The sequence below is a fragment of the Microcebus murinus genome, chromosome 18 (assembly GCF_040939455.1).
Source record: "Microcebus murinus isolate Inina chromosome 18, M.murinus_Inina_mat1.0, whole genome shotgun sequence".
NCBI classification, from domain to species: domain Eukaryota; kingdom Metazoa; phylum Chordata; class Mammalia; order Primates; family Cheirogaleidae; genus Microcebus; species Microcebus murinus.
Window position 1 is genome coordinate 19,559,557 of NC_134121.1, and position 22,009 is coordinate 19,581,565.

General features: G+C 47.8%; 2 protein-coding genes across 4 annotated transcripts in view; one reads left to right on the top strand and one right to left on the bottom strand.

Annotated features, from left to right (window-relative positions):
* SERPINF1 (serpin family F member 1) overlaps window positions 1–22,009 on the bottom strand; it is a 351,983-nt gene that overhangs the window by 176,964 nt on the left and 153,010 nt on the right. The window lies entirely within an intron of this gene.
* The window catches only part of PITPNA (phosphatidylinositol transfer protein alpha), a 44,466-nt gene continuing 25,166 nt past the window's right edge, over window positions 2,710–22,009 (top strand). The window contains exons 1-4 of the mRNA XM_012740777.2: window positions 2,710–2,981; window positions 7,241–7,271; window positions 13,406–13,551; window positions 17,772–17,863. Coding sequence (XP_012596231.1) covers window positions 2,962–2,981; window positions 7,241–7,271; window positions 13,406–13,551; window positions 17,772–17,863 — 289 coding nt within the window. The 5' untranslated portion in view covers window positions 2,710–2,961. The remainder of the gene's footprint in view (window positions 2,982–7,240; window positions 7,272–13,405; window positions 13,552–17,771; window positions 17,864–22,009) is intronic.

The window sequence follows — 22,009 nt, forward strand, 5'->3', positions numbered from 1 at the left end:
TTGCCCTGAGTAAAGTGCCGTGGCGTCAGCCTAGCTCACAGCAGCCTCAAATTCCTGGGCTCAAGTGATCCTCCTCTCTCAGCCTCCTGAGTAGCTGGGACTACAGGCATGCACCACCATGTCTGCCTAATTTTTCTATATATTTTTAGTTGTCCAGATAATCGTTTTCTGTTTTTAGTAGATAGCAGGGTCTTGCTCTTACTCAGGCTGGTCTTGAACTCCTGAGCTCAAGCGATCCTCCCGCCTTTGCCTCCCAGAGTGCTGGGATTACAGGTGTGAGCCACCTCGCCCAGCCAATTGTTTGCTTTTTTATTCTCCACCGCTAGCCAGCACAGCCCTCCAATCCCACCTTCCCTCAACTCTTATCAGCTAAGGAGTTAGCTTAGCAGTAATTCCTTCCTAATCATCCCGGTCTCAGTCTAAATGCTGCCTCCTTCAAGAGTCTTCCCTGACCACCTGACTAAGGCCACCTACCAAGGCCAAAGTCACCTATTCTTCATAACATTCATCACTACTGGAAGTGATTTCTGTATTCGTTTATATTCTACTTCCTTCCCATTCGGTAAGGGAAATACCTCATTTTTTTGGTCACGCCTGTATCCTAAGTGCCTAGAAAAAGCTGTAGGATGGGGCCAGGTGGTCAATGAATATTTATTGAGTAAGTGAATAAATGGACTTTCCTTAACTAGGTTGCAAGCTCCCAAAGGGCAGGGTTTGCTTGCTCCCTGAAGATAGCCATCATGTGGCATTTGTTACATTACTGTTCATTGATATTAGGCTAGGCCCTCAGGAGACCAGGGTCCAGGCCACTTATTTAATCTTAGACTTCAGGTCATAATGTCTCCTTTCTTGGCCATCCCTCCATGGGCTTGGGCTTGGATTTCCGGTGCTCTCCGTGGTCCCACTCTAGGATCCGATGAATGAGTACAATGCTCAGGGTGGTCCTGGGGCAGCAGTTACAGCTTGCTAGCAATATGGCCGCCTGTCTTAGACCTCCCTTCTTGGGAAGCTTGCGCACCCTCTCACCTAGATGCCCTTCGAGCACCCTGGACTCAATGAATCTGACACTGGAGTCATCATCTGCCCCAGTACCTGCCTCTCCTGTGTTCTCAGCAAGGACAGTACTGTCCATCCAGGCTCCCAGGCCAGCAAACCCGGGTGGTTTTCTCTCCTCCTCCCTCACTCCCATCCTCTCAGCCCATGAGTCCACAGGTCTTTCGGAGTTTACCTTCTGAGTTGTTCCTGAGTCCACCCCTTCCTTTTCTTCCTTCCAACCGCTGTCTTAGTCCACCTTCACCTGGAGCAGCAGCCCTGTCCTAACTGGTATCCCTGCCTCCATATCCTCTGCACCACCCAGCCACCAGAGTGAGCCTTCACATTCTGCTGCTCACATCTCTGCTCAGAACCTTAAATGCCTTCCCATGGCCCTTGCAATAGATTCCAAACACCTTATCATCACCTGCCAGCACCCAACTCCCCTCCCAGCTCCTCATCCCCCAAACTTTATGCTCCAGTCACTTGTGTCAGTTCCCCAAATGCATGGCGATCCCCCTCTTGCCTCCAGCCTTCACATGCACTCTGCCTGTGCCTGCTGTGCTCTTCTCCCCAGCCTGTCACTGCAGATCTCAGCTGAGGATCTCTTCCTCCAGGATGCCTTCCCTGACTACACCCTTCACACTCCTCTGGTGTACCCCACCAAGGCCATGTTTCACCTCTCACAGCCCTATTCGTTTTTTGCTTTTTTTTTTTTTTTTTTTTTTGAGACAGAGTCTCGCTTTGTTGCCCAGGCTAAAGTGAGTTCCATGGCATCAGCGTAGCTCACAGCAACCTCAAACTCCTGGGCTCAAGCTATCCTCCTGCCTCAGCCTCCCGAGTAGCTGGGACTACAGGCATGCGCCACCATGCCCGGCTAATTTTTTCTATATATATTACTTGGCCAATTAATTTCTTTCTATTTATAGTAGAGACGGGGGTCTTGCTCTTGCTCAGGCTGGTTTCGAACTCCTGACCTCAAGTGATCTGCCCGCCTCGGCCTCCCAGAGTGCTAGGATTACAGGCGTGAGCCACCACGCCCAGTCCCTATTCATTCTAATTGCCTGACTCTGTCTCCCCCAGCTACCCACCTACCCACCCCCACTGACCCTGATTTCCCTACAGGGCCAGATAGTATCTGCAGTGTTCACCCTCTCAACAAAAATACAGGCTTTGGGACACAACAGACACTCAGCACATATTTACTGGATGAATGACATTACACTAAGACTGCTGGGTTAAAATCTGAGCCCCATCACATTCCAGCTGTGGACTCGCACAAGTCCTGCTCCTTCTCCTCACCTGTAAAATGGGAAGAGTAACAATACCTTTCTGGCAGAGTTGTTGTGAGGGGCCAAGCACTTAGAAGAGCATTTGCACATAATTGTGGCTCTTATTAATGTTTTTTGACATAACCTTTTTCTGGATCTCAACGCACCCCACCGGGGAGGCCCCAGCATGCAGGTGCATCCCGGCTCGAAGAGCGTTTCCAGCTAGGACCCTGCCAGACACCTCAGTGTCTCCGCCTGCTGCCCGGGTCTGGCGCACGCTGCGGGCCCACCCTGGGCTGCGAGGCCGGCGCCGCGGCCCATTTAAGGCCGGGACGGGGCGTGTCCGGGAAGGCCCCGCCTCCGCGCTGAGGTCAGCGCGCACGGCTGCGTGTGACGCTCTGGTTGCCGCAGAGACGCCCCGCCCCCGCGCGGCGCTGCGGAACCGGAGCTCCGGGCGGCGTCGGCAGCGGCGCGGGAGGCGGCGAGGCCGGGGCGGCAGGAGCCGGCGCGGCGACCGCGGCGAGAGCAGCGGGGACGGAGCAGACCACGACGAAGGCGCACAGGCAGCCGGGCCGGGCCGGGCCACGGGGAGAGCGGCCGCCGGGAAGCGGGCGGGAAGCCGGGCGGGCAGCGGGCAGCCACCGAGCCGCGAAGCGACATGGTGGTGCTCAAGGAGTAGTGAGTGTCCGGCCGGCTGTGCGGAAGGGAGGAGGGAGGGAGGGTTGGGGATGACGGCCAGGGCGGCTAAGGGCCCGGCGGAGGGGACGGAGGGCGCTGGATGGGCGACCCAGCAGGGGCTGAGGGGACAGGGAGGGCCGGACAGGGCCTGAGGTGGGGCCATGGGGGGTAGAGAGGGCCAGACAGCACCTGAAGTGGGGCCCAGGGGGCAGTGAGGGCCGAGCAGGCTTGAGGGGAGGGGAGGGGACAACGAGGGCAAGACAGGGCCTGATGTGGGGTCAAGGGGACAGGGAGAGCCAGACAGGGCATGGGGAGGGGCTGAGGGGACAGAGAGCACGGGGTGGTCCTACAGTGGGAGCTGAGGGATGGAGGGGCCAGCCAGAACTGCAGGCCAGGCTGGGAGGACAGGCGGGAGGGGAGACGGAGGAGTTGTCATAGGGGCTGAGGACCATCGGACAAGGGCAGGCAGGGCAGGCCGGTAGTGGGGAGGGGTTAGAGGGCTGAACAGTACTAAGGAGGAGGGAAGATCAGATAAGACAGCTCCAGAACAGAGTTGAGATGATAGGGAGGAGTGCTGAGGGGAACTTGGAGCGTGAGGAGTGGCAGCCTTAGACATAAGGAGAAGGACTGTATTAAGTGGGCACAAGAAAAGGACTTCAGAGTCAGGGCCAGATTTGGGTGACAGGGGAAGGGTCTGAAGACATAAAGCAGAGGGGGCTGAGATACAGGGGACTGGAGTGACAAGGTGCCCAAGCAGTAGGTACAGAAGAGAAAACATTTGGAAAAAAGCTTGGGACTTGAGGACACTTGGGTGAGGAGTCCAGAGGGTATTGGACAGGGTCTGAAGTGATATGAGGGACTAAGAAGTTACCAGGGTAGAGGACAGTCCAGAAAGAGAGTATGTTTATGAATGAATATACCCCTTATTGGAGGTGGGGGGGGCACCAAGGCAGGGCCAGCTTGTCTCAGGAGATCCTCAGTCTTTTTTTTTTTTTTCGAGACAGAGTCTTGCTCTGTTGCCCAGGCTAGAGTGCTGTGGCATCAGCCTAGCTCACAGTGACCTCAAACTCCTGTGCTCAATCCTTCTGCCTCAGCCTCTCAAGTAGTTGGGACTACAGGCACGTGCCACCATGCCCCGCTAATTTTTTCTATATGTTTTTAGTTGTCTGACTAATTTCTTTCTATTTATAGTAGAGATGGGGTCTCACTCTTGCTCAGGCTGGTCTTGAACTCCTGAGTTCAAACCATCCACCTGCCTTTGGCCTCCCAGAGTGCTAGGATTACAGGTGTGAGCTACCACGCCCGGCCAGGAGATCCTCAGTCCTGGTGCAGAGAGATGGGGAAATTGCTTTGAGGAACAGAGGTGTCAATAAAGCCATAAATTGAGGAAAGACAATGAAGAATAGGAGAGTTCTTGAGTAGTGCTAGGAGGCTGGGAAACTGGTGACTTCCGGTACAGGAGTACAGGAGTTACAGGAAGATGGGTTTGCTCTTGTCATCCAGTGGATTAGGTGACAGTGGAGATGTTTGGATTGCTAAATCTTTCAAGTATAAGATGGCCCATTCCTGAAGCTCCTGGTTCTAAGTAAATATCACAGGACTTTTTTCCCCCAAAAGAGGAGAGACTGGGTGTGTGTGTGTAGAATGTGCAGCCAAACGGCTTCCCTGGAGGGAGGGCAAGTGTCAGCATTGGGCCAGAAGCCCTGGAATTCCGGAAGTGGGAGATGTCCAAGCGGAGAGTGACTTGTGGAACTCTATTGGTAGCCAGGCAGGTGTACAGAGGGCTCTTCCCATTTTGTCAGTGAAGACACTTTGTCCATCCCCACAAGGCTTGCTCCTTGGAGGTGTCTAGGACATTTAGGGCATAGTGTGAAGTTTGGATAACAAAGGGGTAGCAGAGACCCAGGTGTCATCCCAGCTTGGCACCTTATCTTGACATCTAGTCTGGTGTTAATGCAGCCAGAACTCAGAGCTTTATGTGGTAAGGAGGAAGACCCTTAGGATGCCAACGGGAGGAGAACATGGTGCACTTTGGATTTTAATCTTGAATGTCCAGACTAACAGGCTTCTTCCATTCTTCTGATCTTTTTCCTATTCCCAGATGAATCTTAGACTCTGTAGAAATCTGTAGTTTTTAAAAGAAGGTCAGGCAGGGAAAGGAAGGGACCTTCAGAAGAGATCTGAGTGAGTTTTAAAGAGAGGAACTCCTTTCCCGTTCTTTGTTCTCCTCCCCTTGAAGCCTGCCCGGGAAAAGTCCAAGGTGCTGGGGAAGCAGAGCCTGCGTGGCACCTGCATTTCCTTCCTGCTCGACTTGTGCCCTGTGTGTACATCCCCGGGCAGGGATGGGGGGGCATCTGAGCCACTTGGCTGTGGCTGCAGCACTGCAGCTCTGGGAAGAGTGCAAGTGAAGGTCATATTGTAGTGAGCGCTGCTCCAGTCTCAGCCCAGCAGTGCTCCTGTGGCCCTGTCCTTTGGAATTGTACCCTATTGCTGCTGAAGTGGTTTTGTTCCTAAGGAGCGAGGGAGCAATGTCTGGGCGTGCAGCTGTAACGTAAGCAGCCTCAGAGCATCCTATCAGGAGTTGGCCAATGCCAGTCTTTTCTGGGAGGAGACTTGCGGCCCACCCAGGGTTTGAAGGTTGTCCCTGTTATTTTTCTGACACTTCCTCTAGCAGGATTCTCCTTGATTTGGTTTCTGCAAATTGTTGGATGTGATTTTTGCTGCCGTTCTTAAAGATAAAAGGCTTATTGTTTTCTAGGAAGTTTCTTCTGAGGGTGCAGAAATTCTGGCCTCCAAGTTGAGAGTATTTTTCTGCACCGTTGCTTTTCTCTAATGGGAGGCGAGCGTTAGTGGCAGCATTCAATAAACTGGAGGATTTACGTTATTTGAGTCCTTCTAGAGGAGGGGAGTTGTGAGCAGACGGTAAAGACTTAGAGCCCATGTTGTTTTTCCTGCAACTTTTCTGCTTGGTGCCTTGCCTTAAGTGTGATGTTTTCTTTAGATCTCTCTGTGTGCTTCTTGCTGCTTGGGGGACCTTTGTGGAACTAGAAAATAGTGAGCTGTTTATACCAGTCTGGAGCAAGGAGCCCAAATGACAAACCCACTGCAGAAGAAGGAGGGCATAGCAACTCACGCTTCACTAAGTATGCAAGACACAGAAGGGCCCGGAGGATTCCAGCAAGGGTCTGGGGACTGAGACTCTAAGCTTGGGAACTGGCTTGACTTGTATGAGTACAACCAAGGGTTTTTGTCTCAGCTCTCTGAACTCACAGCTTTGAACTCTGGGTTGGCTGGTGGTCTGCATTACAAATGCAAGCCACTCCAGAGAAGTGCTGCTAGCCCTAGCACCTCTGGAGTTCAGACTCTTGTGGGGATGTTTCTGGCCATGGCTTCTTCATCAGGTTACTGGTGGTACCTATAGCAATTGAGATGGAGAAGAAAATGATGAGTTGGGGTGCCTTTGGATAGCTTCTGGAGGTCAGGACACAAGTTGGGTGTCCTCTTTCAGTGGCTTTGTAGTAGTAGCTTGTATTGTAATATCCTGCCTTAGAACAGAAGTGGTTGGTTTGTACTCTTAGTGTGATTAAGCCTCCAAGGCGCTCCGCGCCTTCCTAGCCTTTCTAGGTAGAGGGCTGTTTGGGGGAGGCTGGGTCCACAGAGATGTAAATCCCCAAGGCCTGATTCTCTGGGTCTGAATCCTCACCATGGTAGGCCCTCCTGTGTTAACCTCTCTGTTTTACTGGACTCATTGGCAAGTCTTGTTGGAGAAGATATGGGTGAGGGAGGAGGAAATGTGACTCCAAATGTGAGTCAGAGGCTTGGGAAGTAGCCAGTGGGGGACAGGTTTGGACTGAATCACAAGGTTCTAAATGGGGTGCCAGAAGGGTACAGAGGGTCCTAGCCTCGAAGCCCTCAGAGGGCCTTCTGTGCTGCATTTTTTTTCAGTGAGTATAGTGTCATATACAACAGAACATTGAATATTGTTGTAACATGATGCTTTAAGATAGTGGTCCCAACCTTTTTGGCACCAGGGACCATTTTCTTGGAAGACAGTTTTTCCACAGACCAAGGAGAGGGGGGATGGTTTCAGGATGATTCAAGTGCATTACATTTATTATGCACTTTATTTCTGTTATTGTTACATTGTAATATATAATGAAATAATTATACAACTAGCCATAGGTTGGGGAACCCTGCTTTAAGAACCTCAGGCAGGTTGCAGAACCTGAAGTTGATACTATCTTTTCGCTTTCTTACAGTCGAGTCATCCTGCCTGTGTCTGTAGATGAGGTAAGTCCTTTTACTTTCTTTTCCATAGTTGTACATAAGAGCTTATGACCACTGGCTAAGTTGGCCTCTGGGTGGCCATATTTTTCATGTATTATAGTTTTCATATTTGTTCTAATGTAGAGATAACCAGTGCTCACTGTGAATTTTCCTGTTGCCACTTTCAGCTGAAGGCAGGCAACTGTGTGCAGCCTGCCCCAAGCTGTTGCCATGCTGCACAACTTTGAATGGAGACTAGACCAGCCTGAGACTGTGCCTGTTTGGAGGCATGTTATTGATAGAATTAAGTGTGTGCATTTCTGGGACCTCCGTGACTCGGCTGGGAAGCACATGTGCATGGCCCTCTCCGGTTGTGCAACAAACCGGCAGGGCAGGAAGTCTCTGCGGCTCTCCCTAGCCACACTAGGTGGCTGCTGGAAAGACCAGGACACAGAACCCTCCTTTTACGGAGGGCAGGGAATAACAAATGGGCTTGGCTTGCCTTCGGTCCTTTTATGGTTCCTGGGTCTGATGTCCCTGCGTATGGGGATCTGGCACATAGGCTGTGCTGACTCAGAGTTGGTCTCCTGGACAACAGAAAACTGTCATGGAGCCTCCCTTGTCTTACCCTTTCTATGAACTTCCTCCACTTTCTTCTCCTGTTCTTTGCCTCCTTCTGAATCCACAGCTTCTCCCTACCCCAGCTTCCAGTTAAACTCAAGTTCGGGTGAAGTCTGTTAGCCAGTGTAGCATCCCCAGTCACTGGGCTTCATCTCTCCTGCAGTGTCAGCATGAAGCTCTTGCGATAACTTCCACTTTGTTCCAAATATGAACTGGACCTTTGAAAAATGAAATGAGGCCAACAGAACCTGCAGCACTCTTTAGCTGAGACAAATATCCAAACTTCTTGGCCCCCAAGAGGGGTGGGCAGACATTGGCCCACTAGAGGATTGCCTCCAGTGGTGGGCTGCACGTCTGATAAGAGCTGTAGAGACCTGGGAGAGGGGCCTGAGGTGGGCGTTGACCATGATCTGGAGGTTGTGGGAAGGAAAGATAAGAAAAAGAGACTGGGGAACCTGGGAATAAGAGGGGATATCTGGATTGATGCTGTGATCCGTGGAGGCCCTGGAAGTGTCCCTAGGGCCTGGGAAGCAGGAGCCTGGGCTCACAGGTATTGACTTGGAGGGGTCTGTTGACCCACCTATTTTGGAGGCCTTACTATATTAAAAATAGCAAGTGATGATTTTCCAAACCAGAAGGCCAAGCAGGAAGGCCCACCATGTCCCTTGCCCTGAAACTTAGCTGCTGGGGGTCCAGTGACCTTTTCTCTGCTGTACGGGATGATCTCCGCTCCAGTCAGGAAGATGTCCCCCAGGAACTCAGGATTTCCTCACAACTCCTCATTGTGTTTAGGGTTTTGTTTGTTTGTTTGTGTTTGTTTTTGTTTTTTGAGACAGAGTCTTGCTCTGTTGCCTGGGCTAGAGTGCTGTGGCATCAGCCTAGCTCACAGCAAACTCAAATTCCTGGCCTTAGCAATCCTTCTGTCTCAGCCTCCTGAGTAGCTGGGACTACAGGCATGCGCCACCATGCCTGGCTAATTTTTTTATTTTTATTTTTATTTTTATTTTATTTTATTTTATTTTATTTTATTTTATTTTATTTTATTTTATTTTATTTTTTTTTTCTTTTTGGGACAGTTCTGCATGTGGAATATTTTATTTTTTTTTGAGACAGAGTCTCACTTTGTTGCCCAGGCTAGAGTGAGTGCCATGGCATCAGCCTAGCTCATAGCAACCTCAAACTCCTGGGCTCAAGCAATCCTTCTGCCTCAGCCTCCCGAGTAGCTGGGACAACAGGCATGCATTACCATGCCCGGCTAATTTTTTCTATATATATTAGTTGGCCAATTAATTTCTTTCTATTTATAGTAGAGACAGGGTCTCGCTCTTGCTCAGGGTGGTTTCGAACTCCTGACCTCGGCCTCCCAGAGAGCTAGGATTACAGGCGTGAGCCACTGCGCCCGGCCTATTTTTATTTTTTTGAGACAGAGTCTCACTTTGTTGCCCAGGCTGGAGTGAGTGCCATGGCATCAGCCTAGCTCACAGCAACCTCAATCTCGTGGGCTCAAGTGATCCTATTGCCTCAGCCTCCCGAGTAGCTGGGACTACAGGCATGTGTCACCATGCCCGGCTAATTTTTTCTACATATATTTTTAGTTGGTCAATTAATTTCTTTCTATTTTTAGTAGAGACGGGGTCTCGCTCAGGCTGGTTTGAACTCCTGACCTCGAGCAGTCTGCCTGCCTCCACCTCCCAGAGTGCTAGGATTACAGGTGTGAGCCACCTTGCCCAGCCTAATTTTTTTTAATATATATATTTTTAGTTGTCCGCTAATTTCTTTCTATTTTTAGTAGGGACGGGGTCTCACTCTTAGGCAGGCTGGTCCTGACCTTGAGTGATCCTCCTGCCTCTGGCCTCCCAGAGTGCTAGATTACAGGCATGAGCCACCATGCTGGGCCTGGGCTCTTGAAATGGATTTTTTTATAGGGAGTTTCTTGATGAAACAAAGGGCGGGATTGTCTCTGAGAGGTACTGCAGGCCAAGGAGAGCCAGAACTGTCATGGAGCACCTCTTGGCTGCTCTACAGTAAGGCTAGAAGGGCCAGAACACTGATTGCTTATGGTGGGGCCAAGAAGGGAAAGAAAGGGGAACTCCTGCCTTCAGAGTGTCCACAATCGGTAGCTTTTGGCTTGTGATGTTTTTTTATGCAGCATTGAGGAAGTGGTGAGGTGGGGTGGGGTAAAGCCTAAAGTCTAAGCAGAAGCCTGGGAAGTGAGGGCTGGTTAGGACTCATGTGTCTGCCTGGTGCTGGTCAGCTCATTCTCAGCAAGAAACTACTGATAAGAAAGCAACACATGGGCTGGACGTGGTGGCTTACACCTGTAATCCTAGCACTCTGGGAGGCTAAGGCAGGTGGATTGTTTGAGCTCAGGAGTTCGAGACTAGCCTGAGCAAGAGCAAGACCCCATCTCTACTAAAAAATAGAAAGAAATTAGCTGGACAACTAAAAAAATATATATATATATATATATATACATATATATACACACACACACACACACACACACACATATATATATATAATTAGCTGGACATGGTGGCACATGCCCATAGTCCCAGCTGCTTGGGAGGCTGAGGCAGAGGATTGCTTGAGCCCAGGAGTTTGAGGTTGCTGTGAGCTAGGCTGACGCCACGGCACTCTAGCCCAGGCAACAGAATGAGACTGTCTCAAAAAAAAAGACCAAAAACCACACAACACATGGCCTAGGTAGAGTTGAAGTGGAAGCTGCTCTTTTGAAAGCTTAAAGCTTAGTTGCAGAAGATCAGAAAAATCTTGAATGGGGCGGCTGAAGAAAGAACAAGTAACCATTAACCCTCTCGGAGTCTTTGTCAGTAACCCCATCCTGACTCGCGGTTTCCTTGGGAATAGCCCAGCATCGTGTGACTGGTGGATTCACTTCCTAAATTGAGGCCATGAGTTGAGGCCCTTGGAGTTTTCTGATTTGGGGGAAAAGAGGGGAAACATAAAAAGAGATCATGTCTTTATAATCATTCTGATGGCTTGAATCAATACTTTGGGGACAGAATTAGCTTCTGGCTGGCCAGAGCCTTTGGGCTAATGCTGCACAGGGTTTCTAGTGATTCTGCAGCAGAGCCAGAAAGCATTGGCTGTTTGACATGGGTGTGTCCACCATGGTGCCTGGCTCAGGTAGGCCCACCCGCTACTGTGGGCAGGGCTGTTTTACTTCTTGTTTCCAGAGATTCATGGCACCATTCCCCACCCTTTCCCCCTCCCCCACTGCTGTGGTACCTGGCCTGACAGGGCCATGTGGGTGGGACCAACAACTGTACTGTTTTTGATGACGTTTCATGTCAGTGTTTCAGGCCCACCCACTGCATCTACCTGAGCTCCCACTCCCAGATTGCCAAAGTGGTGGAGTCTTTGTTTTACTTAGCTGAATGGCTTAGTTCTTTGGGACAAGAGAACCAATCTCAAGGGCAAGGAGCATTGTCATAGGCCCAAGTAGGCTGGAATCCTTTACTATTTGGGGTTCTTTATCTGATTTAATCGTCTGACCCCCACCTCTATCCCGTCTGAGTCTGACTGCTTTCCAAGGGTGCAGAGCAACTATGTCAAAGGGGACTCCCTGACATGAAAAGTGTCCCTCACTTGTAGCTTGTGCTGGCCAGTCTTACTTACCCCTTTGGATTAACAAAACTGCCTTCAGTTGTCTCATTGGGATTAAAGGATCAGAATATCAAGAGAGATTAAAGGGGAAGATGCCAGCCAACAGGCTGATCCTCTTAGAACCTGCCCTCTGATTCCTGCAGTTAAAGAGAAAGCGAATGAAGGTGATTAGTCTCTGCCTAGGGGACCCCCCACTCTGCCGTTAAGTAGCACCACTAGCCGAAAACCAGGCCCTCTCCCCAGCCTGACCTTCAGGATTGCTGAGTCAGTGGTTAGATGTTCTTATGACTCTTCTCTGAAACAGTTACTGCTCCTTCTTAGGAACCCTTGGCTCAACCAAACCTAACATGCTTGGCTGGGGCTTTCATGTGTGCCTCAACTAGGTGGTAGAAATGCACAGGGACAGTTTGGGGTTCTGGGGGGCATTGAGGCAACACTGCTGTTGTTCAGGATTAGCAAGGTCAAGGTGACTGGCTGTCATCAGATGTTCTTCTTTTATGGGATTGACTGAGCCCTGATTATTCGCTTGGGCCTTTTCTTGGCACTTTGTATGGGATTTTTCCTTTGGAAGTTGGGACTTTTGAGCTTTGTGGTTAACAGTGAATTGACCTGGTCCTCTGCTTCACCTTCCAGACTTTGCCCAGAAATTTCTCTGTGGTGCTTAGGAAGCTGCTTGGTAGAGCAGGCTTCCAAGTTTGAGGTGAAACAGTGCTGGAAGCTGCCTCTTCTCCTTGCGCTTGCAGGCGGTGATTTAAGTGCCAGCTGCCCAGAGAATCCGCCTCTCTGTGTTAATCTCAAATAGAGAAGAACGCTTTTCCTTCACCCCTGGAGTACCAGCAGTTTGGGGAGGGGGTAGAGAGGGTGAGGAAAACTTTTATCTCCCTCCCACTCCTCCAGCGTGTTGGGTAATCAAGTCCCTTTTCTTCTTTTTCTCATATTCCCTAAAGTGATATGCTTGATTGGCACTGGCAGTGATAGGGAAGTTGCATCCTTTGGTGTAGACATAACTTCCTCCATTAACTGTTGCTGTTTGTTCTCTTTTTACCTTATTTCTTCCTCCAGTTTCCCTCAGAGAAGAGGGAGCACAAGGGCCAGGCCTGGGCATTGCCTGGGACTCCAGGTCTTTGGACCTAACACTGTAGCTGTCCTCATGGGGTCAGAGGAGGCCAATGATCTTGACTGGTGACTTGATAGGGTGACATGTGACCCAAATAAAGGAAAAACAGGCTTTTGCCATCTAGTAAGTGCCAATACAGGGTACACCCAGCTGGCACGAACTGTTGGGTAGGAATCTGTACTATCTAATATGGGAGCAGCAGCACTGGCTGCAGCCCTACCAGGAATCCAGAAAACTTCAAGAGGTATAGTTGCCTGAAAGACTCATTGAGCCACTTATGGGGTAAGGAGGGGCCCCACACTGGAGAAAAAGCAAGAAGATGAGCTAGTTTTACTGCAAAGGTTGTGGAATTCACAGAGCCCTGGGCAACTTTCTTTGACAAGAAGTAGTGTCTTAGGATCTGTTTAAATGAATGGAATAAAGAGATTTCCAGCAACCCACCCAGATCTTGTTTTGGGATCTTAATACCGGCCCCTACCTTGGACTCTGTAATCTGTTTTCTGGATGGTGGTGTGAGGGTAAGTATATTCACCTGCCTTTTTAAACCCTGACGCATGATGTGAAAATGGGAAGGAGGAAATTAAACACATCTAATGGCTAAAGGGAAGCCATGGAGCAGCATTCTTGTTGCTTTGGGTGGATTTGAGCAAGGCCCTGTGTGAAACTCCAGAATGAGCTCCTGGATGAGGGCACCCCAGGGTGATCTCATTGGACAGTTACTGGCAGCTGGACTATATGTAACTGTTAAGAAGATTCTGTGTTGAGGATAATGCCTGTCTCTCTGTTCCTTTAGTATCAAGTAGGGCAGCTGTATTCTGTGGCTGAGGCCAGTAAAAATGAAACGGGTGGTGGTGAAGGCGTGGAGGTCCTGGTGAACGAACCCTATGAGAAGGATGGTGAGAAAGGCCAGTACACACACAAGATCTACCACTTACAGAGGTATGTGACTGCGGCAGCAAGGCCAGATGCTGACCTGGTTTGCCGGTGATGATGGTTAATTGAGGGTGTTTCCAGGTTATTAGCTGGTTGCTCAAGTTGCCTCACCTGTGAGAGTGGATGTAGGTGGTACTTTGTTCACTTAAAGATTGTTTTTTTTTTTTAAAATAGAAGTAATTCTTGCTCCACCAGACCCCCAGTCCTCAGAAGTGATAGTGTATAGTTTCTTGTGGGCCTTTTCATTGTCTTTGACTATAGAATGTGTGTGTGTGTGTGTGTGTGTAAAAATGGGTGTTCATTTCCTTTGTTTGTTTATTTATTTATTTATTTTGAGACAGCGTTTTGCTCTGTTGCCCACGGTAGGATGCAGTAGTAACATCATAGCTCCCTGCAACCTCAAACTCCTAGGCTCAAGCGATCCTCCTGCCTCAGCCTCCCAAGTAGCTGGGACTACAGGCACACATCACCATGCCTGGCTAATTTTTCTGTTTTTTGTAGAGTCAGGGGTCTCACTATGTTGCTCAGGCTGATATCAAACTCCTGGCCTCAAGCTATTGTCCTGCCTTCGCCTCCCAAAGTGCTGGGATTACAGGTGTGAGCCACTGTGCCCAGCTGCCTTTATTATTTTATTTATATAGCTGGGATCATACTATACATACTGTTCTTTTCTCTTTTTCACTTATCATATCATGGCTGCCTTTCACTGTCAGCATAATCTGCCTCAGTCTTTAAAGTACACATAATATTCATAGTATTATGTTGTATAGATGTGCTACAAGTTGTTAACTAGTCTCTCTTGATGTGTATTTATAGTTATTTCCAGATGTCTACTAATCCAGTAAAAGTTCTGCATAAATCTTTTGATGTATTTGTAAATCTGTAGTAAATGTTCCTAAAAGTAGAATTGCTAGGTCAGGTAGTATTTTAAATTCTGATACTGTGAAATCAGCTGCCAGAGAAATTTCGGTACCTTTCTTTGGATCAAAGGCATAAATATTTTAAAATGGAGTTTGAAATGATTTGTATACCAAAATCTATAGCAGACCACACAAATTTGCTGAATCCCTAACCAAAACAGTAACGTTTCAGTAAACCATGAGCAGACCCAAAGGATGTTGAAAGCCATAGTAAACATATACCAGCTTAAATGGAAGTCAAACCACGTGCTAGTTTTAGAAACTATCCATGACTAGAAAAAATAAACCTGATTCTTTTTTTAAATTGTGATAAAGTATATATAACATAAAATTCACTATTTTAACCATTTCTAAATATATAATTTAGTAGCATTAAGTACATCCACACTGCAATGCAAACTTAAACCTAAATCTTAATTTCTAATCACTAAACTGAATTGATACGGATTTAATTTTCATTTGGTAAAATCCCTGATTTACTGAAGTCTTGCTCTGGTGATATCAAAGTGCTAACCCAGAGGGGTCCAGGATTTTGCAGTGCCGGAGCCAGGAGGAGAGCAACACTGCAAAGTGGGGCAAAGCTCACCGTGATACCATTTTCCTGTCAGTGTACTCTTTTTCCTCCATGCCTCCTCTTGCTCTCCTTCTGGTATTTGTATTTTTTTTTTTTTTTTTTTTGAGACAGAGTCTCACTCTGTTGCCCAGGCTAGAGTGCCGTGGCGTCAGCCTAGCTCACAGCAACCTCAAACTCCTGGGCTCAAGCGATCCTCCTGCCTCAGCTTCCCAGGTAGCTAGGACCACAGGCATGAGCCACCATGCCCAGCTAATTTTTTCTGTTTTTTTTTTTAGTTGTTTGGCTAATTTCTTTCTATTTATAGTAGAGAGGGCGTCTCCCTCTTGCTCAGGCTGGTCTCGAACTCCTAAGCTCAAGGGATCCTCCTGCCTCAGCCTCCCAGAGTACTGGGATTACAGGTGTGAGTCACTGCGACCAGCTGTATTTTTTATTTTTAAAAAATATTTTTTAGAGATAGTGTCTCACTCTCTCTCCCACGGTGGAGTGCAGTAGCATGATCATACCTCACAGTAGCCTTGAACTCCTGGGCTCAAAGGATCCTCCCTCCTCAGCCTCCTGAGTAGCTGGGACTACATGTGTGAGCTATCACACCCAGCTTTGGTATTTGTATTTTTAAAAGAAAATTTTGAAAAGAGATGATGAAGTTGATATTTTAAGCAGAGGGGCCAGTTGGTTCCTCAAACTCAGTTGGCCCAACCAAAATGGCAGAGAGGAGGTCTGTGCATATAGAGGGTGGGATCTGTCTTATCTTCTTCCTTGCAGGAAAGAGTATAAACTTTGAGCTGCTACCACTATTCTCTGTAACATCAAAATACCCAACTACAAAAAAAAAAAAAAAAAAAAATTCAACAGTGACTGCCATCACCACCTCTCCATCCGTATGAGGACGAAAGAAGCCTTACTGTGTCAGCCGTCTAGTTGCCCAAATCAGAAACATGAGCTCACCACCGCACTCTTCCTTGACCCTCATGTCCAACCAAGTTCTGTTAACTACATCTCCTTAGTATCTCTAACGTGTCCATTTCCTGCCTGGACTACTACAGCAGCGCCTGACTGGTCTCCCTACCTTCTGGTTCTCTGCACAGCTTTGAGTGTTCTGTCTAGAAGGTCTGTTGCTCCCCAGCTTTAAAACTATAGATTGCTTCCCTTTGCCCTTGGGATGAAGTCCATATTCTCTGACATACTTTACAGGATTATGTCTTCTTATATTCCCTGCCTCATAACTTACACGAGCTACTCTGAACTTCTCCCTTGTTCTAGCTTTTCCCACCCTACTCCCATCCTTTTGTCTAGCTTAGTCCCTCTCTTTACTCCATATGTTCGTTCCATCCCAACTTTCCCCAAGGTGGCTGCCTGGTGCACCATGCGTCCCCCACCATGTTTCCACCGTGCTCCACCCCGTCATGGCACATATTTATAGTGTTGGACAACACTGGTTAGCTATACTACCCACTAGACTGTAAACTGCTTGAGGGTAGGAGTGACATCTGTTTGGTTTCTATATGTGTCCCCATGCCTGGCACACACAGGAATACTTGCCTGAATGAGTGTGACTGTGAGTGAGTGAATCTCAGGACTACTCTGAGTGCTGTGAGTTAGTTCTCTACTGCAGTTAGTGCTTTTTGCTTAGGCCTGAGGCACTAAAGCTGATTAGATTGCCAGAACCTGCTAAAGACTGTATAGATAATAAGTTAAAAACCAAGGAAGGGCTGAGCACAGTAGCTCACGTCTGTAATCCCAGCACTTTGGGAGGCTGAGGCAGGAGGATCACTTGAAGCCAGGAGTTCGAGACCAACCTGGGCAACGTAGTCAGACCCCATCTCTCTAAAAATAAAGGGGGGGGGCTCATACTGTACATGTTGTTCTATAACCTGAGACAACAATTGTTTTTTCTTTTTTTTTTTGACACAGTCTCGCTCTGTTGTCAGGGCTAGAGTGCTGTGGTGTCAGCCTAGCTCACAGCAGCCTCAGACTCCTGGGCTCAAGCAATCCTCCTGCCTCAGCATCCTGAGTAGCTAGAACTATAGATGTGGGCCACTATGCCCGTCTAATTTTTTCTATTTTTAGTAGAGATAGAGTCTTGCTCTTGCTCAGGCTAGTCTCAAACTCCTGACCTCAAGTGATCCTCCCATATCAGCCACCCAGAGTGCTTGGATGCCTGAGATAAGAAGAATTGAGTAGAAGAAAATATTTAGTCTTTTCTAAATATTGAGAAAAGAGGCTAATGGGAGGTAGATGGCCATGAGGCCCTCTTGGCCTCTCAGAACTGACAAAAACAGATTAGATCATCTTAGATCCTATATTCCAAGTTAGTCAGCCAATCACCCTGGGCCATAAACCAAGACTGGTACATGATCAGAGGTAGCTCCTTTATATATCCTTGTACTGTACAGTATAATGCCCCGAGCCCAGCGAGCTCTGGAAAAATGTGTAATGCTAATTTAATGGCTACTGAGCCACAGCAGGTAGCCCAGGGTCTCATATGCTGTCCTGTTCCTGGTGGGTGGCGGGGCACGTTGTGGGTGGCGGTTAATAGCCAGTGGAGCTAGGGTGTCCGGCTTAGACAGGTGGCTTCTCACACACAATAGTAACCTGCTTATCTCATGGAAACTTGCTTGTCAACTCCCCACTGAAGAAGCTGGATCTTTGACTTGAAGCATGTGATGTAAAATCCTTTTGTTTTCTTCCTCTCTCTTCCATTTCTTTTTATAACCCCCTTTTTTTCACTGTAGCAAAGTACCCACGTTTGTTCGAATGCTGGCCCCTGAGGGAGCCCTGAATATACATGAAAAAGCATGGAATGCCTACCCATATTGCAGAACTGGTGAGTGCCCATGCGGCTAGAAGCTGGAGTTTGGACCTCGAGGTGGATGAAGGTCTGGTCAAGTAGCCCCAGGGGTGGGGGTGCTTTGGGGCTTTGTGTCCCACACTCATTTTCCAGATTAAGCAGTAAAAGGATGAGGTTAAGTTAGGGACTCCCTTGGCTGGTGGTGAGAAGTGTTGTCCAGCACAACTTGTCAGTCAGTGGGGTGGGAACCAGCAAGTAGTCACAGCCTGAGGTCCCACAGAGCCAGCCCTTTTATTTAGGGGTGGTGTGGTTTTCACTGATTACAAAAAGTAATGTTCTCTGTATACATTTTGGAAAATAAAAACAGAAGAAAATAATCACTCATTATTCTAACATTTTAGTATATTTTTTCTAGTCCTTTTTTTTTTTTTGAGACAGAGTCTCGCTTTGTTGCCCAGGCTACAGTGAGTGCCATGGCTCAGCCTAGCTCACAGCAACCTCAAACTCCTGGACTCAAGCAATCCTACTGCCTTAGCCTCCCAAGTAGCTGGGACTACAGGCATGCGCCGCCATGCCTGGCTAATTTTTTCTATATATATTAGTTGGCCAATTAATTTCTTTCTATTTATAGTAGAGACGGGGTCTCACCCTTGCTCAGGCTGGTTTCGAACTCCTGACCTTGAGCAATCTACTCGCCTTGGCCTCCCAGAGTGCTAGGATTACAGGCATGATCTAGTCCTTTTTTAATGCATACACACACATAATTTCTAGACACATTTTCTAGACAAACCTTTAGTGCCGTGGTGTTAGGCTAGCACACAGCAACCTCAAACTCCTGGGCTCAAGCAATCCTTCTGCCTCACTTGTCTGTGAGGTGAGTGACCTTTCCTCCAGCCAACCTCCATTTGTTGGCACAATCCTGGCCGGGGTCCTCCTTCCAGCCTATGCTTATCTAGTACAGATAAGCTTTGTTTGTTGGGACCTGGCACTCCCTAGATTGTATCTGAGGAGGATACAATCCTTTTGTGACTTCCTGTGGACTTTGGGAATGACTAAAATCCAGAGCACAGGGTCATTGCTCTTTCCAGTCCTCAGGGGCACTGTACAGGTTCAAGAACCTTCTATCGGGAGATACACATTCATCAGTGGGACCCAAGATGTGTAACACTTAAGCATTTTATTGCTGTAACTAAAAATGCACACTTCACTACTCCCTAAGCATTAGGCAGGAAGCTGTTAAATTCCTGGAAATGAGGTATGCACATACATTCTTAAAAGACAGTGTGCAGCGTGGCTGGGTGTGTCTGGTCTAGGGCCAAAGGTAGATTTTCTTGATGTCTAAGAGAGTTGCAGTGAGCATGCGCTGTAAAAACCTTAGCCAAGTTGGCATAAAGGAAGCAAACAGATAGGATGGACATCTCCATGCCTGGGGCAGGGTTCTGGGTACACAGCTTGTGCTAACTGAGAGATGCCACTGTCTTCTTTGTAATTCTGGGGAGAGTGTGCTAAAGCTGATGTGTGGGCATTTTTCTGCACATTAAATGTTAGTTCACATACTGATCCCTGACCAAATAAATAAATAAATACAATTTCTACATACTTCATGAAGAGGAGAGACAGGGAGTGGGGGAGCGAAGGTTGCTTTCCTCAGTGGGTGCTGACCTCATAGTCAGGATCTACTGTCAGACAGAATGAATATATAGAATCTTAGATCTGTTCAGTTAGACATTTGCTTTTTTAAAATAAGAAATATGAACAGGCAAGGAAGGCTACTTTCTAGTTCCCTCTGGGGCTGATGGGAGAGAAAGTATTAGTTCAGGTATCTTAGCTTGGCCTGAGTAGGTCAAAGTTTGAGGTGAGATGGATAAAGAAGTGTAGAGTAAAATTCCCCGCCTATTGTAAGGCTCTACCCTTACTCTGAGTGGAATAAAAACAGATTTAGAATACCCTACTCATTTCTGGTTCTTTCTGTTCTCCCAGTTTATTCCTCTCTCTGTCTCTTTTTCCCTTGAAGCTGATGGGCTGGGGCATGAGGAGGGGGTAGGATGGGGGTTGGTCTGTGACTGAAACTGGGAAAAGGAAAACCAGCATTTGGGTTCCTCCTTCCTCCTCTCCCTGGAATCCCCCTTTTTTTTTTGACACAGTGTCTCACTCTGTTGCCCAGGCTAGAGTGCCATGACGTCAGCCTAGCTCACAGCAACCTCAAACTCCTGGGCTCAAGCAATCCTCCTGCCTCAGCCTCCCGAGTAGCTGGGACTATAGGCATATGCCACCATGCCTGGCTAATTTTTTCTATATATTTTTAGTTGGCCCCCCTCATTTCTTTCTATTTTTAGTAGAGATGGGGTCTAGCTCTTGGTCAGGCTGGTCTCTAACTCCTGAGCTCAAACAATCTGCCCGCCTTGGCCTCCCAGAGTGCTAGGATTTCAGGCATGAGCCACGACACCCAGCCTCTCCCTCGAACCTTAACCTGCTGGATGCAGAACCTTAACCTTCTGCTGGATACAGTATCCTTAACCCATGCTTTTAAAATACCTTATTAGTCTTACTTGGAAAGCCTATTTTCCAACTGCAGAGGGTTTCCTGAGGCTTTCCCCATGTCCCCAGGGATGCAGTTTGAAGAAAAGGGAATGCTGTGAATGCAGAGGTGCTTGAAGAGGCAGAGAGGGCTAGAGAAGGTTTGGGGATAATTGTTTGGTCGCCTAAGTTGGCATTTAAGGTCTGAAAGGGTCACCACCCTCATGTGTTCAGAAACCCAATTGGTCAGACCTGAGTGGATCTCTTTCTCACAAAGACTACTGTATAAAAACCCCAAAAGATCTATGAAGTCATACGGAAATATAAAATTACTAATGAAACCAGATATACCTGTTTGCTGATCAGGGCATTCTTGTGCATTCTTCTACATGGGAAACCAAATTACACTCAGAATACCAATATGCAGTGGAAAATGTCCATTCGGTTAAGTGATCAGATTCTTGTGTCCATTGATTAGCACATTCTGTCCTGACAGAGGCCAAACTAGAAGGAGAGAGTTTCTCAGAGAACATGGATTCAGAATGAGGCAGTTGGTTGGAGAAGCTTAGTGGCTAGTGTCATCAAACCAGACCAGCCTGATACTGCTGTCTCCACTCTAGGGATGGAGCTGCTAGATGTGCCCATACACAGGCCAGGACTCCTGCTTACAGGATAGCATTTGGACTTCCCATCATTTCCTTTTTTTTTTTTTTTTTTGAGACAGAGTCTCGCTTTGTTGCCCAGGCTAGAGTGAGTGCTGTGGCATCAGCCTAGCTCACAGCAACCTCAAATTTCTGGGCTCAAGCAATCCTGCTGCCTCAGCCTCCCGAGTAGCTGGGACTACAGGCATGTGCCACCGTGCCCGGCTAATTTTTTCTATATATATTAGTTGGCCAATTAATTTCTTTCTATTTATAGTAGAGACGGGGTCTCGCTCTTGCTCAGGCTGGTTTCAAACTCCTGACCTCGAGCGATCTGCCCGCCTCGGCCTCCCAGAGTGCTAGGATTACAGGCGTGAGCCACCATGCCCGGCCTCCGTCATTTGCTTTTTAAATTATTATTATTATTTTTTTGAGACAGAGTCTTACTCTGTGTTGCCTGGGCTAAAGTGCCGAGGCATCAGCTTAGCTCACAGCAACCTCAAACTCCTGGGCTCAAGCAATCCTCCTGCTGAGTCTCTAGAGTAGCTGGGACTACAGGCATGCACCACTGTACCTGGCTAACTCTATATTTTTAGTTGTCCAGCCAATTTCTTTTCTTTTTTTTTTTTTTTTTTGCAGTGGAGACCGGGTCTCGCTCTTACTCAGGCTGGTCTTGAACTCCTGAGCTCAAACGATCCGCCTGCCTCAGCCTCCCAGAGTGCTAGGATTACTGGTGTGAGCCATCACACCCAGGCCCATCCTTTCCTTTTTAAATATGATTATCTTCAAGCTGATAACAAGACAGTTTTTTCAATATAGGTCTTTTACTTATCATCTTAATCTGGTGCTTTCTTCCAAGTATCTTTCATTGGTTTTAGGGAAATTACTGATAGTCTTTTGGGTTATTTCTGTACAAGGTAGATTCTTTTTTTTTTTTTTTTTTAATGAATATGGAATTCCAGCAAAGGGTAGATTCTTACACCCATATTTCAGCTTTCCCTCATTTCAGTCTCAGAGGAAACCA